Raw genomic sequence first — 18,937 nt, 5'->3', positions numbered from 1 at the left:
GTCACGGCACCACTGTTACCCAAGAGATCCGGGTCATGGCGCTACTGAACACTGGAACCCACGCGATCCTGGTCACGGCACTACTGTAACCCAGGAGATCCTGGTCAAGGCGCTACTGTAACCCAGGTGATCTGGGTCACGGCGCAACTGTAACCCAAGTGATCCAGGTCACGGAAATGACGTAGCTCAGTCTAATGACTGAGCTGTGTCATTTCCTGTGATGTTCCACAGGGCATTTCTTGTGGGACGGGATTCGTTCCCAGGGATTCGAATAAAGAGCCAACTCTTTTTCTTTACTATAGTGGCCTTGATAACGGGAACCGGTTCTCAAAAAGGGATTCGAGTCCATGCAATCGGTTCTTTTCTTAATGAACGGTTCTTTTCTTATCGAGCAACCGGGAGAACCGGTTTCGAACATCATCCCTACCGGTAACCTGTTTTGAAAAGGTTTTATTATAATGTATTTACCAAATATTATATTATGAGAATCAGGTTAAATGGAGAATCAATTGTGAATTGAATTGTTGCCATAAGAATCGGAATGGAATCGTGAGATACTCAAAGATTCCAACGTGTAAAGTGCAATAATTGAGTTGAACCCCTGTAAAGTGGATGATTCCAGCCTAGCAAAACGCTACATCTGTCAGGACATGGACTATGGTGTGTTTGTTTTCCCGAGATGCAAGTAAAGCTGGACTGGTCATGGCGTGAAGGTACACTAAATACATATTTATTTATAACACTCAAAGGAACAAAAAGCGCGCTCAAGGCGGAAGTACAAACTTGACTAACGAAACAAAAAGACTTGCACGTGGGCAAAAAACTGTGAACAATAAAACAAAACACTAACTGTGGCATTAATAGAAAACAACTTACTTGAAGTGCGCAGAGGTAGACAGAGTGTGACAGGGGTATGAATGCGGGATGTCACCAGAACGACAAACTGAAAACAATGAACTTAAATACTACAGACATGATTAACGAAAACAGGTGCGTGACTCAAAACGTGAAACAGGTGCGTGACGTGACAGGTGAAAACTAATGGTTGCTATGGTGACAAAACAAAACAAAAGTGCACAAAAAGTCCAAAAACAAAACCGAACATGACTAAAACAAAACATGATCACACAGACATGACAACATCAGCGTGCTTTAATTAGAAGAACAAATAAATATGGGCGTGTCTTCATCAGAATCCTTGCACAATGAATATTAATGAGCTTTACATTTTTTGCAAATCTTAATAGAGTTAATCTCAATTTAGCATCCTAGATTGACAACTCTGTGCACCTTTTCTACAAAATAGTCACAGTGTGCGGTGCTCGTAAGATGTCCTACGGGGCTTTCACTCGTCATAAAAGTCACAATCTTTCCTCGTGCACGAGGATCTTTTTCCTCTTCCTTAGATGTGTGTTCATTTGTGACGCGGTCAAAGAAGATTCCCCGGGGAGAAGATTCACAGCACAGCCTGCCAGCTCCTCCTGTCACTCGCTGCTTTCATTTTCACATGAAATTCACGATCAAGACAACGTGAGCGTCGCTCTGCTGGCTGGGCCTGCTAATATTGACGCCACACACACACACACACACACACACACACACACACACACACACACACACACCAACGCTCGCAATGGAAAAACAAAGCTTTAATTGTTCTCTTGTGGAACATGTTGGAACAATAGCGTCAGCACTTAAATTAGACAAAAGTATGAAAACATACCTTGAACCTCATAAAGTAGGAACAGACCAGAGGTGTCCAAAGTGCGGCCCGCAGCACATTCTAAAAATATTAAACATAAAAAAATGGAATAAAATGGCAAAAAGGGGAATGTAATGAGAAAAAGCGGCAATGTTGACTCTATGATGTTTATAAACGTATTCTAGTATTGTTACACTTTCTACACAGGCAACTTTTTTGGAGTATATTTTGCTTATCAGGTTAACTTGTCAACCAGATATTTATTTGTAACAACCAGTGTCAGGTTCAAACACCAAACTATCTATTAAACGAGACAAGAAGCAAGGAATCAAGAGAGAAACGTATTGGGCTGCGCACCCAGTTACAGTTTCACCCTACGCTCTAAGGTACAGCCCCTGCGCTCCTCTATTTATTCAGGAGTTCCCACTGAGGCTGCTTCTGAAGGGAGGAGTAAGGCAAGCAGCCCCAGTAGACACAATACGTGATTATTCAGAATGGAATTGTGCTGACACTCGTGATCTTGCCCTGTCTCTGTTTTGTCTGCGTTGAGGTACTCGATGTCCGTCCTTGGCTGTCAGCAGGCAGGGTCTGGAAACAAACTGCTGCTGCGAGACAACTCGCAGTGGAAGATAAAAAGCGGTGTGCCTTTGCACAGATAGAACAGTACAACTTGACCACAATAGGTAATAACTATAGCAACGGCCTTTAAGCATAAGACTTGTGTGATAACATCATTATTCTAACACCAGGGAGGAAAATGTTGCAAAAAATCAGATCATATTCAAGTGCAGTATATTTTCCTGTCAAAAATGAAAGAACGAATAAGTTTAGCCAGAAAGTCTTTTTTATTAATAGCCTTTTGCAGGCCACATAAATGAAGTGGCAGGCCACATGAATCAGGCGGCGGGCCACAAACTGTATAACGATGTGGCGGGCCACAAACTGTATAATGATGTGGCGGGCCACAAACTGTATAATGATGTGGCGGGCCACAAACTGTATAATGATGTGGCGGGCCACGTATAGTAATGTAGCGGATCACATGCAATGATGTCGCAGGCCACTTAAACATGGCGAGCTGCATAAAAATTATGTGGCAGGCTACATAAAATGATGTGGCGGGCCAGATCAGTTACGAGGCGTGCCACAAAGTGTTACATGACGTGGCGGGCCACGTAAACTATTGTAGCGGATCACATGCAATGATGTAGCAGGCCACGTAAAATGATGTGGCGGGCCACAAAGTGTAACACGACATGGCGGGCCACATAAAGTAATGTGGCGGGTTACATGCAATGATGTGGCAGGCCATATACATTTTGGTGGGCTACATTGATGTAAAATAATATTACGGACCAGATAAAGTAAAGTGGCGGGCCACATAAAATGATGTGGCGGGCAATATATAATGATGTAAAATAATATTACGGACCAGATAAAGTAAAGTGACGGGCCATGTAAAATGATGTGGTGGGCCACATAAAATGATGTGGCGGGCAATATATAATGATGTAAAATAATATTACGAAACAAAAAAAGTAAAGTGGCGGGCCATGTAAAATGATGTGGTGGGCCAGGAATAATGATGTAAAATAATATGACGACCAAATAAAGTAATGTGGCGGGCCATGTAAAATGATGTGGTTGCAGGCCACATAAAATTATGCTCGCCACATCATTTTATGTAGTCCACCACATCACAAACATAGTTGGGAATGATCAACAATACAACTTACTACACACACATAGATGACAATTATATACAATGCAACATGCTACACACACATAGATGACAATTATATACAATGCAACATGCTACATACACATACAGTAGATGGGAATTATAGACAATGTGTATGTAGCATGTTGTATTGTTGTTAATTCCCATCTTTGTTTGTGTACCATGTTGCATAGTCGTTTACTCCCATCTATTTGTGTGTAGTATGCTGTATTGTTGTTAATTCCCATCTATGTGTGTGTAGCATGTTGTATTGTTGTTAATTCCCATCTATGTGTGTGTAGCATGTTGTATTGTTGTTAATTCCCACCTACGTGTGCGTAGCATGTTGTATTGTTGTTAATTCCCATCTATGAATGTGTAGCATGTTGTATTGTTGTTAATTCCCACCTACGTGTGTGTAGCATGTTGTATTGTTGTTAATTCCCATCTATGAGTGTGTAGCATGTTGTATTGTTGTTAATTCCCATCTATGTGTGTGTAGCATGTTGTATTGTTGTTAATTCCCATCTATGAATGTGTAACATGTTGTATTGTTGTTAATTCCCATCTATGTGTGTGTAGCATGTTGTATTGTTGTTAATTCCCATCTATGTGTGTGTAGCATGTTGCATAGTCGTTAATTCCCACGGATGTGTGTGTAGTATGTTGCATAGTCGTTAATTCCCATGGATGTGTGTAGTATGTTGTATTGTTGTTAATTCCCATGTATGTGTGTAGTATGTTGTATTGTTGTTAATTCCCATCTATGTGTGTGTAGCATGTTGCATTGTTGTTAATTCCCATGGATGTGTGTAGCATGTTGTATTGTTGTTAATTCCCATGTATGTGTGTAGTATGTTGTATTGTTGTTAATTCCCATCTATGTGTGTGTAGCATGTTGTATTGTTGTTAATTCCCATCTTTGTTTGTGTACCATGTTGTATTGTTGTTAATTCCATCTTTGTTTGTGTAGCATGTTGTATTGTTGTTAATTCCCAAGGATGTGTGTGTGTAGTATGTTGCATTGTCAATAACACGAGCATACATTTAATTTCCCACGAGGGAATGATAAAGAATGTTGTTTCAGCCTCCATTCTGTGTAAATGATCAATAATATTGTGTGTGGGGTCAATACAAGCTTGCTAGCACTAACATACGGTCTGGAACATTCCGGCATGATGAGGGAAAGGCTGGCTGGCTGTGGACGAGTGCAACACTGATGAAGCGTTGTAGCGACATCATGTGCACATGTACTCACTTCACCTGCATCAATGTCTTTCTGGGTAACACAGCAGCTCACCAATACATCCTCCGCTTCAGCATATTACAACTCTTTCCCAGCATATTATTAGCATATTACAACTCTTCCCCAGCATATTAAAACTCTTCCCCAGCATATTATTAACATATTACAACTCTTCCCCAGCATATTAGAACTCTTCCCCAGCATATTATTAACATATTACAACTCTTCCCCAACATATTATTAGCATATTACAACTCTTCCCCAGCATATTAGAACTCTTCCCCAGCATATTATTAACATATTACAACTCTTCCCCAACATATTATTAACATATTACAACTCTTCCCCAACATATTATTAACATATTACAACTCTTCCCCAACATATTATTAGCATATTACAACTCTTCCCCAGCATATTATTAACATATTACAACTCTTCCCCAGCATATTATTAGCATATTACAACTCTTCCCCAGCATATTATTAGCATATTACAACTCTTCCCCAGCATATTATTAACATATTACAACTCTTCCCCAACATATTATTAGCATATTACAACTCTTCCCCAGCATATTATTAGCATATTACAACTCTTCCCCAGCATATTATTAGCATATTACAACTCTTCCCCAGCATATTATTAGGCTGAGAGCTGATATTAATATTGTGTCACACTTCATTGGCTCAGCTGTCAGACCACTCATGTCCACTTCATCACAACTCAACACATTGCTCCAACTAAGATGACACTCATTTACTGATATCATTATGGTGATCTTCTTCATATTTACTGATATCATTATGGTGATGTTGTTCATATTTACTGATATCATTATGGTGATGTTGTTCATATTTACTGATATCATTATGGTGATGTTGTTCATATTTACTGATATCATTATGGTGATGTTGTTCATATTTACTGATATCATTATGGTGATGTTCTTCATATTTACTGATATCATTATGGTGATGTTCTTCATATTTACTGATATGATGATGGTGATGTTCTTCATATTTACTGATATCATTATGGTGATGTCGTTCATATTTACTGATATGGTGATAGTATCAATCAATCAATCAATCAATCTTTATTTATATAGCCCTAAATCACAAGTGTCTCAAAGGGCTGCACAAGCCACAACGACATCCTCGGTACAAAGCCCACATACGGGCAAGGAAAAACTCACCCCAGTGGGACGTCGATGTGAATGACTATGAGAAACCTTGGAGAGGACCGCATATGTGGGTAACCCCCCCCCTCTAGGGGAGACCGAAAGCAATGGATGTCGAGTGGGTCTGACATAATATTGTGAGAGTCCAGTCCATAGTGGATCCAACATAATAGTAAGAGTCCAGTCCATAGTGGGGCCAGCAGGACACCATCCCGAGCGGAGACGGGTCAGCAGCGTAGAGATGTTCCCAGCCGATGCACAGGCGAGCGGTCCACCCCGGGTCCCGACTCTGGACAGCCAGCACTTCATCCATGGCCACCGGACCTGTGCCCCCCCCCCCTCAAGGAAAAGGGGAGCAGAGGAGAAAAGAAAAGAAACGGCAGATCAACTGGTCCAACAGGGGGGCTATTTAAAGGCTAGAGTATACAAATGAGTTTTAAGATGGAACTTAAATGCTTCTACTGAGGTAGCATCTCTAATTGTTACCGGGAGGGCATTCCATAGTACTGGAGCCCGAATAGAAAACGCTCTATAGCCCGCAGACTTTTTTTGGGCTCTGGGAATCACTAATAAGCCGGAGTTCTTTGAACGCAGATTTCTTGCCGGGACATATGGTACAATACAATCGACAAGATAGGACGGAGCTAGACCGTGTAGTATTTTATACGTAAGTAGTAAAACCTTAAAGTCACTTCTTAAGTGCACAGGAAGCCAGTGCAGGTGAGCCAGTATAGGCGTAATATGATCAAACTTTCTTGTTCTTGTCAAAAGTCTAGCAGCCGCATTTTGTACCAACTGTAATTTTTTAATGCTAGACATAGGGAGACCCGAAAATAATACCTTACAGTAGTCGAGACGAGACGTAACGAACGCATGAATAATGATCTCAGCGTCGCTAGTGGATAAAATAGAACGAATTTTAGCGATATTACGGAGATGAAAGAAGGCCGTTTTAGTAACACTCTTAATGTGTGATTCAAACGAGAGAGTTGGGTCGAAGATAATACCCAGATTCTTTACTGATTCGCCTTGTGTAATTGTTTGGTTGTCAAATGTTAAGGTGGTATTATTAAATAAATGTCGGTGTTTAGCAGGACCGATAATCAGCATTTCCGTTTTCTTGGCGTTGAGTTGCAAGAAGTTAGCGGACATCCAATGTTTAATTTCATTAAGACACGCCTCCAGCTGACTACAATCCGGCGTGTTGGTCAGCCTTAGGGGCATGTAGAGTTGGGTGTCATCAGCATAGCAATGAAAGCTAACACCGTATTTGCGTATGATGTCGCCTAGCGGCAGCATGTAAATACTAAAGAGTGCAGGGCCAAGAACCGAACCCTGAGGAACTCCGCACGTTACCTTAACATAGTCAGAGGTCACATTATTATGGGAGACGCATTGCATCCTGTCAGTAAGATAAGAGTTAAACCACGACAAGGCTAAGTCTGACATACCAATACGTGTTTTGATACGCTCTAATAAAATATTATGATCGACGGTATCGAAAGCAGCGCTAAGATCAAGAAGCAGCAACATAGATGACGCATCAGAATCCATCGTCAGCAGTAGATCATTAGTCATTTTTGCGAGGGCTGTCTCCGTAGAGTGATTTGCCCTGAAACCGGATTGAAAAGGTTCACAGAGATTGTTAGACACTAAGTGTTCATTTAGCTGCTGTGCGACAATTTTTTCGAGGATTTTCGAAATAAAGGGAAGGTGGGACACCGGTCGGTAGTTTACCATGAGGTCAGGATCAAGGTTAGGTCTTTTGAGCAGAGGATGAATAACCGCTTTCTTGAATGCTAGGGGAACAGTGCCAGAGGAAAGTGATAAGTTTATAATATTTAGCACTGATGGACCTAATAATACAAAAAGTTCCTTGATAAGTTTCCCAGGAAGTGGGTCAAGTAAACATGTTGTTTGTTTTATCCCACGTACACGCTGTAATAGTTCCTCTAATGTTATTTCATCAAAAAGAGAGAGACTATTTTGTATTGCAGTATCCGTCGTAGATACAGTTGTATCTGTGTTCATAGAACCCAGTTGTAGCTGGGATGCGTTGTCTTTAATCTCCTTTTTAATGAGTTCAATTTTCTTATTAAAGAAATTCATAAAGTCATCTGCCGAGTGGGTGGAGCTATTGGGAGGAGTCCCTTGTTGGGTTAGCGATGCTACTGTACTAAACAAAAATTTAGGGTCGTTTTTGTTGAGGCGGATGAGATTTGAGTAATATTTAGCTTTAGCTAAGGTAAGCATGCGTTTATACGATATTAAACTATCACTCCATGCTTGATGGAAAACCTCAAGCTTGGTCGCGCGCCATTTGCGTTCCAACTTTCTACATGATAATTTATGAGCTCTGGTTTCCTCTGTAAACCATGGGGTGCGCCTTTTAGGGGCCCTTTTTTGTTTTAGCGGTGCTATACTATCAATGGTTTTGCGCAGGGCATTGTCAAAGTTGTTAGTGAGGTTATCAATAGAGCCGACATAATTTGGGAATGGTGCCATTACCGAAGGCAGTAGGTCAGCAAGAGTCACCGTTGTGGCGGCATTAATGTTGCGGCTGCTATAGCAGTTATTATTATTATTAGTTTGTTGACAATGAGTCAGAACTTCGAATTTTATAAGGTAATGATCGGACATTACTTTAGTATACGGGAGTACCATAACTTTGGAGGTGGTGACACCCCTGACCAGCACTAGATCTATCGTATTGCCGTTGCGATGCGTAGGTTCATTTATTATTTGTGTAAGACCACAGCTATCAATTATAGTCTGGAGTGCCACGCACTGAGGGTCCGATGGGGTATTCATATGGATATTAAAGTCCCCCATTATGATTATATTGTCTGCGTGCGTCACTAGATCAGCAACGAACTCTGAGAATTCATTAATAAAGTCCGAGTAGGGCCCTGGGGGGCGGTAGATAACAGCCATATCGAGAGGCAGCGGTGCGACAGACCTCATAGTAAGCACCTCAAACGATTTGTATTTATTATTTAGGTTAGGGGTAAGGTTAAAGTTTTCATTGTATATTAATGCGACCCCCCCACCCCTTTTAAGGGGACGGGCAATATGCGCATTCGTATAGTTAGGAGGAGATGCCTCATTTAGCGCAAAAAATTCGTCTGGTTTGAGCCAGGTTTCGCTAAGACCAATGACGTTAAGATTGTTGTCTCTAATGACCTCATTAACTAATAACGTTTTGGGAGACAATGATCTTATGTTTAAAAAGCCCATATTATAAGTATTGGGCTGTTTTGACGAGTTTTTGTTTAAATTATCCGTAGTAGAAATATTAATAATGTTGCGTTTATTATACGTAGTGCACTTTAAATAGTTTCGACCATATCTAGGAATTGATACGACGGGAATTTTCAGATTGTTTGCTTGATGCTGCGATCGACTAAACGCATCATGATTTGCCACCTCAGTAGAATGCATATCTACCCCGGACACATTCACAACAGAAAACACATTATGTGAGTTGTGTGTTATTCTAAGAAAATTGCTATGCGTACAGGAATTATCCAGCCTGGCGCTGGCTAGTTCTAGCTTAACTGACTCCTCACCCGGACTAGCAGGCTCTGTAATTGCCTGTGACCGGGCTTGCTCTAGTGTAGTTAGTCAAATGTGACTTAAACAGTAGTCTATATTCTTAGACAGGATGATGGCGCCTTCCTGGTTAGGGTGAAGGCCGTCCCTCATCAGCAAGCCTGGTTTGCCCCAGAAAGAGGGCCAATTATCAATAAACGTTAGTCCCTGTTGTCTACAGAAGCTAGCCAGCCACTTGTTAAGCGAGACTAATCTGCTATATCTCTCATCATTGCCTCTCGCAGGCAGGGGGCCAGAGACAATTACTCGATGCCTGGACATCTTTCTAGCGAGATCACAAGTCCTGGCTATGTTTCTCTTTGTAATCTCTGACTGTCTCATTCTAGTGTCATTGGAGCCAACGTGTACAACTATATTCGCATAACTAGTGGTGCGATTAGCCTGTCGTACGTGTTTACTAGGCCTGTTGCGAGTTAGCTCCCTAAGATTAGCCTCTATGTCAGGTGCTCGGGCCCCCGGGATGCACTTAATTGTGGCTGGTTTGCTAAGCTTTATGTTTCGGGTGATGGAGTCCCCTATGACTAAGGTGTGGTGCCCGGTAGACTGGGGTGTAGGACTAGCTAAAGAGCTAAATCTATTATGCGTCTCAACCGGTACACCGTAGCTTGTAGGCCGCTTAGGACTACTACATGCTGGGCTAGTTAGCTCGCTACAGCTAACGCTAGCAGATGTGTCCGCAACATCTAAAGTTACGAGATTACTCTGCTCTAACTGGCGGACACGGCCCTCTAGCAGAGCCAGCCTCTCCGTGAGTAAGGTGCAAGACGCGCAGGAAGCCATACTCACGGTGTTTTCTGTCACCGAGTGAAGTTCCTGCTGTCTTCCGAGAAGTCCTGGTCACGGTGTGCAGGAGTGGACTCCTTCTGACCGGCGCCCGGCGACGCCTTTCTCCGCGCTAGCTTCGTTAGCTTAGCAGCTAGCTGCTAGCTAGAGACAATGTTTCCAAGGCACTTTGTGGGAAAAAACAACAAACAGGCGCGATGAAACACGTAAATATGTCTCCTGTGTAAACTAGTGAGCGTCAATCTGCCGTGCGGAGACTACCGGAAACTCTAGTAGAAGTTTAACGGTACGTGTATTTGTATTAAACCGTTTCGGTACGGGGGTTCCGGTTCGGTTTGGAGGTGTACCGAATGAGTTTCCACACAGACATATTAAGTAGCGTAACGCACGTTGTGTAAACAATGCACACCGAGGCACAACACACGGCATGCTAGCAGCTAACGGGCTAGGATAGACTGACCATACGTCCTCTTTTCACGGGACATGTCCTCTTTTGCGGAGCTGTCAGGGCGTAGTTTCTTAAATGCCTCAAATGTCCGGCATTTTGAGTTATGGTTGCGTGTATTTTCAATGTACGTTCAGGGTTAAGAAGGGGTTAAAAACAAAACAAATTGTGCAGGTGAGGGAGGGGCAGAGACAGAGAGAGACAGAGAGAGAGAGAGTTATGATAAACGCGCATGCGTCACCAGGCTCTGCTTTTTATCCATAGATTTATCACATTTAATGTTTTATTATCTATAACAGGGGTGTCAAAAGTGTGCCCCGGAGGCCATTTGCGGCCCACAGCTAATGTTTTAAAGGCCCACGGCACATTCTAAAAATACTATTGAAATAAACAAAAACATGACAAAAGTGAAATAAAAAAGCTTAAAGGTTAAATGTAATTTAGAAAAAGTTGCAATGTTGACTAATAAAACAAAGCTGTTTTTTTTTTCTTTCAAACTGTAATTGCTCAAAACATAATATTGAATCAAAATCAATGTTATTATGAATTATTGACCTATCCAAGGTTCCCATTACTTCACATCAAATATTACACTAAGAAAAATATTTTTGGTGGAAGATTTAGCAAAAATGGTGAATAAATAACCCCAAAATGTATATTTTGTTGTTTTCTTACTGTACCGAAAATGAACCGAACCGTGACCTTTAAACCGAGGTACGTACCGAACCAAAATTTTTGTGTATTGTTACACCCCTAGATGATGGTGATGTTCTTCATATTTACGGTTACGATGATGCTGATGTTGTTCATGGTGTTCGAGAAAATGCAGAGCATTCTGTCGGAGGTCTCGACTCCCCTGCGTGAAGTTGGCCCTCCTTATTGCAAATATTAAAATGCCATCGACATTGCTTTGTGCTACGTTTGTGCTTTAGCAATCAATCAATCAAACAATCAATCAAAGCAGTGGTTGTTATTAGCTTGTTGACAATGAGTCAGAACTTTGAATTTCAAAAGATAACAATGGGACATTACTTTAGTGTACGGGAGTATCATAACTTAGGAGGTAGTGACACGGACAAGGACTAGATCCATCGTATTACAGTTGCAATGCGTGGGTTCATTTATTATATGTGTAAGACCACAGCTATCAATTATAGTCTGGAGCGCCACGCACGAAAGGGTCTGACGGGGTATTCATACGGATATTAAAACCCCCCATTGTAATTATATTATCTGCATACGTCACTAGATTAGCGACAAACTCTGAAAATTATCTGTTAAACATTGTAACATTTTTTTAGTTTGCGTCGTTACGATTTTTAAGTTATTCTAAAATACATTTTCTGACTGGTGACGTAGTCCAGACACCCCCTCCCCGCCACCTCGTCAAAACCACCCCAAACTTGTCCCGATTGTTTGTGCTGCAACACTTTTTAGTTTTGATGTTATTAACGTGTTATTAATCATGAACAGCTCACGCAACCATGTCAACATCTCTCCAACCGTTTGTGCTGCAATTTTTTGTGGGGGGGTAGGTTATGAATAATAACACGTTATTAACGTAAAAACTATATTAGTTAGACATAAAAATGTTGCAGCTCAAGTGCAGCACAAACGATTGGGACAAGTGTGTGTGTGGGGGTTGGGGGGGGGGGGGTCAGGGGGGGTAGGTTATGAATAATAACACGTTAACAACATAAAATATATTAGTTAGACATAAAAATGTTGCTGCACAAACGAATAGGACAAGTGTGTGTGTGGGGGGGGGGGGGGGGCTGGATGACATCACTAGTCAGAAAATGTCTTTTAGAATAACATCCAAACTGTAGCAACACAAACACATTTGTACAGCACAAAGGAATGTTTGTGTTATTTGTGTCAGGTTCAAACACTATTAAACAAGACAAGAAGCAAAGAATCAAACAGAGACAGAATTAAATTTGGACTCAATTGAGGAGAGACGCCATCGACCTGTAACCTCTTACAGTGTCTTCGCACGCTCTGGCGAAAGATTGTACGCTGCCTCTTTTTATTTGGATTTTCCCTATTTACGTACATAACAACATCTGTTTCTAAAGGAATGGGGAGTATGTAAACAGTCATTGTTTTCGGTCACATTAACTCAAAAGAAAAAGATGCCTCTGGCTTGGGCTGGTCCTGGCTTCAGCTTGAGCAGGTCTTCCATGACAATAGATAACCTCCTCCCGTCTCCTCTCATCGTACACAATGGAATTTTCCAAGCCTTTGCTTGGTGCAACAAAGACAGCTCTCATCTGTTCACTGGAAACTCAGAGAATGGAAAGTTTTTTGATAATTTACATACAAACCCCGTTTCCATATGAGTTGGGAAATTGTGTTAGATGTAAATATAAACGGAATACAATGATTTGCAAATCATTTTCAAGCCATATTCAGTTGAATATGCTACAAAGACAACATATTTGATGTTCAAACTCATAAACCTTATTTTTTTTTTTGCAAATAATAATTAAATTAGAATTTCATGGCTGCAACACGTGACAAAGTAGTTGAGAAAGGGCATGTTCACCACTGTGTTACATCACCTTTTCTTTTAACAACACTCAGTAAACGTTTGGGAACTGAGGAGACACATTTTTGAAGCTTCTCAGGTGGAATTCTTTCCCATTCTTGTTTTATGTAGAGCTTCAGTCGTTCAACAGTCCGGGGTCTCCGCTGTCGTATTTTAGGCTTCATAATGCGCCACACATTTTCGATGGGAGACAGGTCTGGACTGCAGGCGGCCCAGGAAAGTACCCGCACTCTTTTTTTATGCAGCCACGCTGTTGTAACACGTGCTGAATGTGGCTTGGCATTGTCTTGCTGAAATAATCAGGGGCGTCCATGAAAAAGATGGCGCTTAGATGGCAGCATATGTTGTTCCAAAACCTGTATGTACCTTTCAGCATTAATGGTGCCTTCACAGATGTGTAAGTTACCCATGTCTTGGGCACTAATGCACCCCCATACCATCACGGATGCTGGCTTTTACACTTTGCATTGATAACAGTCTGGATGGTTCGCTTCCCCTTTGGTCCGGATGACACAATGTCGAATATTTCCAAAAACAATTTGAAATGTGGACTCGTCAGACCACAGAACACTTTTCCACTTTGCATGAGTCCATCTTAGATGATCTTGGGCCCAGAGAAGCCGGCGGCGTTTCTGGGTGTTGTTGATAAATGGCTTTCCCTTTGCATAGTAGAGCTTTAACTTGCACTTACAGATGTAGCGACCAACTGTATTTAGTGACAGTGGTTTTCTGAAGTGTTCCTGAGCCCATGTGGTGATATCCTTTAGAGATTGATGTGGGTTTTTGATACAGTGCCGTCTGAGGGATGGAAGGTCACGGTCATTCAATGTTGGTTTCCGGCCATGCCGCTTACGTGGAGTGATTTCTCCACATTCTCTCAACCTTTTGATGATATTATGGAGCGTAGATGTTGAAATCCATAAATGTCTTGCAATGTCACTTTGAGAAACGTTGTTCTTAAACTGTTTGACTATTTGCTCACGCAGTTGTGGACAAAGGGGTGTACCTCGCACCATCCTTTCTTGTCCTACCGAGGATGTCGTTGTGGCTTGTGCAGCCCTTTGAGACACTTGTGATTTAGGGCTATATAAATAAAGATTGATTGATTGATTGATTGTGAAAGACTGAGCATTTTTTGGGAAGCTGTTTTTATACCCAATCATGGCACCCACCTGTTCCCAATTAGCCTGCACACCTGTGGGATGTTCCAAATAAGTGTTTGATGAGCATTCCTCAACTTTATCAGTATTTATTGCCACCTTTCACAACTTCTTTGTCACGTGTTGCTGCCATCAAATTCTAAAGTTAATGATTATTTGCACAAAAAAAAAATATGAGTTTGAACATCAAATATGTTGTCTTTGTAGCATATTCAACTGAATATGGCTTGAAAATGATTTGCAAATCATTGTATTCCGTTTATATTTACATCTAACACAATTTCCCAACTCATATGGAAACGGGGTTTGTACAATTTTTCTGACAATTTGCAAGAAGAAGAAGAAGAAGAAGAAGAAGAAGAAGAAGAAGAAGAAGAGGGCCACCTTCACACAGGTTCTTGACTCAGGTGCAGCAGCTAAAAGGTTGCAGGTTCAACGCCCCTGAAGAAAGGTACTGATGTTGGCAGATGTGTGAAGGCAGCATGAGCTTAAGTGTAATGCAATGTTGTAAAAAGAGGAGTTCTACTTAGTGATGCGACTGTCGTATGCTTCCAAGAGTGATATCTGCGGGGGTCTTATTGTGTTGGAGTGATGCGACTGTGGTATGCTTCCAAGAGTGATATCTGCGGGGGTCTTATTGTGTTGGAGTGATGCGACTGTCGTATGCTTCCAAGAGTGATATCTGCGGGGGTCTTATTGTGTTGGAGTGATGCGACTGTCTTATGCTTCCAAGAGTGATATCTGCGGGGTCTTATTGTGTTGGAGTGATGCGACTGTGGTATGCTTCCAAGAGTGATATCTGCGGGGGTCTTATTGTGTTGGAGTGATGCGACTGTCTTATGCTTCCAAGAGTGATATCTGCGGGGTCTTATTGTGTTGGAGTGATGCGACTGTGGTATGCTTCCAAGAGTGATATCTGCGGGGTCTTATTGTGTTGGACGTGAGTGTTGACATTTAAAGGAGGCAGCAGCTTTTCCACACTTGAGGCACCTGCTTGTGATGCGGGTGTTGTGCCAGGTGGTTACGGTGTTGTGCTGAAGTCCACACACATCAACAAGGGTAATCAGTCACACTTTCATCAGCGGGGGTTGTGATAGTAGGCAGCATTGACACAGCTGTTGTCAAAACAGCATTTCTCTTTCTCTATCTCGCTCTCCGTCATCTGTGGTCCACTCAGCAATTTGGCCAGGCGCTCTTCACTCTTTAGCTAGCGAGCTTTCTCATCTCACTGCACACCTTCACCCTGGACACACCTTGTCCTGCAGGTCTTCTTTCTTCTCATCCACCTCATTACACACCTCCTTCACCCTGCTTCAACTGGACACACCTTGTCCTGCAGGTCTTCTTTCTTCTCATCCATCTCATTACACACCTCCTTCACCCTGGACACACCTTGTCCTGCAGGTCTTCTTTTTCTTCTCATCCATCCCATTGCACACCTCCTTCACCCTGGACACACCTTGTCCTGCAGGTCTTCTTTCTTCTCATCCACCTCATTACACACCTCCTTCACCCTGCTTCCTCCTGGACACACCTTGTCCTGCAGGTCTTCTTTCTTCTCATCCATCTCATTACACACCTCCTTCACCCTGCTTCAACTGGACACACCTTGTCCTGCAGGTCTTCTTTCTTCTCATCCATCTCATTACACACCTCCTTCACCCTGCTTCCTCCTGGACACACCTTGTCCTGCAGGTCTTCTTTCTTCTCATTCTCCTCTTCATCTCTGACCCCATCTTCGAAAGCCATGTTCTGTATTTGCAACACCTTCAGTGTGTGTGACGGGTTACAGATCCACCAATCTTGGGCCAGGCCCCTATTTGCCATTTTGACGTACATTATCGGCCTCTTTTTATCTGTATCAGTCCTTTTTTTTTTTTTTTACAACTGCAACAGAACTACATCAGCAGATACAATTAATACAATAGGGGTGTCAACAAAAATAGCTTTTTAAATGAATCGCCATTCTTATTTGTAATGATTCTTAATCCATCCATCCATCCATCCATTTTCTACCGCTTATCCCTTTTGCTATGATTACATTACATTGCACAGCTGCTGCTAAGGGTAGGTGGTCATAAACTGCTGTTGCACTCGGTCATAAACAGTTCAAAGAAAAGGTGCCTGGAGCGGTGTCAGGTCCTGCTCCCTCTCCGCTTTGTCGATCTCGGGTCAGGACAAGGTCTTCCTGTGGCTGTCAACAGATCAAAGAAACCGACACCTCCATGTCGCATCCCATCGCACACAGTGGAGTTTTACGAGCCTTTTTGCTTGATAAGATGAAAGACAGCTTTTGTCTTCTGAAATGATGGGAACACCAAGTTGTGTGATAACTTCTATACAATTATTGTGACAGGAGAAGCTTGTGTGTATAAATCCCCCGCATAGGAACATGGAGAGTTGAATTCTGCATGGACAGAATCCTTCGCCTTGACTGAAATCAAACACTGATTTAGCTGTGAAATAACAAAAATACTTTGATGTTTTGCTTCTTTTAGTGGAAGAGGTGCAAAGTGGCTTTTTTGAAGGTCATCTTTTCACGTGTGGCATGACAAGAATGAATGTAATCCCTCTGAAAAGGAGGCATCTTTTTGTGAAACTGACGTTAGAGTGAAGGATGAAGCAATTTGAGGAGAACTATTGTGTGTAAACACTTGGTAGTAGAATGAACACCGTGTTGTAAATGTGTGGAGATAAAGCCTGGCTGACCTGTCAACTCTTAGTGGGAGTGGGCGAGTGTGGGAGTAAACAACGCTTGGTGTTCTACATCTTCTTCTTTTGAATATTCTAATCACACATTCTATTCCTTTATTTATTATTATTAATATTCTGTAAAAGATTCGACATCAAAATTAAACTATTTAGTTGTATTATTGTTGGGTGAAGATTCTACACCAATAATTCATACTAACTGTTAACATGCTAAAGTTGGCTTATTTTCTTTTTTTGAATTTTGCAAATGTTTACCCCATAGTCATAGTATTTGACATGTGCAAACTACTAGCATGTTAACATTAGCACGCTAACATTAGCATGCTATTTTTTTCTTCTTCTAATTTTGCCAACCTTTACCCCAGAGTCATAGTACTTGGTACTTGACATATGCTAATGGTTAGCATGCTAAAAGTAGCATGTTAACATGCTAAAATTATTTATGATAGCTATTATGCCGTGTTGGCATGCTATCATGCTAATGTTGACATGCTATCATGGTATTGTTGGCATGCTATCATGCTAATGTTGACATGCTATCATGCTATTGTTGGCATGCTATCATGCTAATGTTGGCATGCTATCATGCTATTGTTGGCATGCTATCATGCTAATGTTGGCATGCTATCATGCTATTGTTGGCATGCTATTATGCCAATGTTGGCATGCTATCATGATAATGTTGGCATGCTGTTATGTCAATGTTGGCATGCTATCATGCTAATGTTGGCATGCTATCATGCTATTGTTGGCATGCTATTATGCCAATGTTGGCATGCTATCATGATAATGTTGGCATGCTGTTATGTCAATGTTGGCATGCTATCATGCTAATGTTGGCATGCTATTATGCCAATGTTGGCATGCCACAATGCTAATGTTGGCATGCTATCATGCTAAAATGCTGATTATCCCAGAATGTAAGCCCCGACGTTGAAGAGTGTAAGAAAATGCAAGTGAAAAGGAGACGACAAGACACTTGACGGTCTTTCTTCTGTCTTCCTCTCTCACCGCTTGGCAAGGTCACAGAGTATTTTTCACGTTGCCATGGAAACAATAGCTGACTCAAAAGCACAGAATTTTCCAGGTTGACAGTTTGCATGTCTTTGACCTCTGCTTGACAGCCACGTGCTCCACAAGACTGGAGGACCTGACCCAGCCGGACCAGCAGAGGCTGGGCCGGCACAGAGGCTCCTCCGTACGCAAGATGAACACACCTGGACGCGCCATTGAGGACTCCAAAGGTAAGTCCCGCCCTCCCTTCCTCACCTGGTCCGTGTGGTCTCACGCTCTGGTCCAGGGAAAGCAGGCGACATCATGCTGAAACCGCTGCTGTTCGAAGTTCCCGGCGCCGCCGCCGCCGCGGAGAAGTCTTTCGTGGGCCGGGATTGGCTCTTCACGCGCCTGGAGGAGGTCTTGAGGAAAAGCGGCGACTGCGACGGGAGAGGCGCCGTCATCGTGGGGAACGCGGGCTCCGGCAAGACCGCCATCTTGTGGCGACTGGTGGCGCTCAGCTGTCACGGCGTGCACACGCAGCACGTCCCTCACAGCCCATGCTGCTCTCCCAAATGTAACTTTCACTTTCTATTCCTTTTTCACTATATCACAAATAATCTATCTCTCTTTCTGTAACAACATCACTACTAAAATGTAAAATAATCACAATCCCTCAATAAGATGCAATGTTTCCTTCAACCACGTCTTCTTATTCATATACTTTGCACATTTTATTCTAATCAGACAATATTTGAGGTATATTTGATGGAATTTTGACCTGACATGTTTGGACTGTTTTCGACACTTAGAAAAAATCCCGACTTTTT

General features: G+C 42.1%; 1 protein-coding gene across 2 annotated transcripts in view; it reads left to right on the top strand.

Annotated features, from left to right (window-relative positions):
• LOC133615796 (protein TANC1-like) overlaps positions 1-18,937 on the top strand; it is a 105,318-nt gene that overhangs the window by 35,080 nt on the left and 51,301 nt on the right. For both annotated transcript variants that reach the window (XM_061974569.1, XM_061974568.1), the window contains exons 7-8: positions 18,239-18,358; positions 18,415-18,684. In XM_061974569.1, coding sequence (XP_061830553.1) covers positions 18,239-18,358; positions 18,415-18,684 — 390 coding nt within the window. The remainder of the gene's footprint in view (positions 1-18,238; positions 18,359-18,414; positions 18,685-18,937) is intronic.

The sequence above is a fragment of the Nerophis lumbriciformis genome, linkage group LG15 (assembly GCF_033978685.3).
Source record: "Nerophis lumbriciformis linkage group LG15, RoL_Nlum_v2.1, whole genome shotgun sequence".
Lineage (NCBI taxonomy): Eukaryota > Metazoa > Chordata > Actinopteri > Syngnathiformes > Syngnathidae > Nerophis > Nerophis lumbriciformis.
The sequence above is the reverse complement of the archived record's forward strand: the minus strand, read 5'-3'. Positions and strand labels throughout refer to the sequence as shown.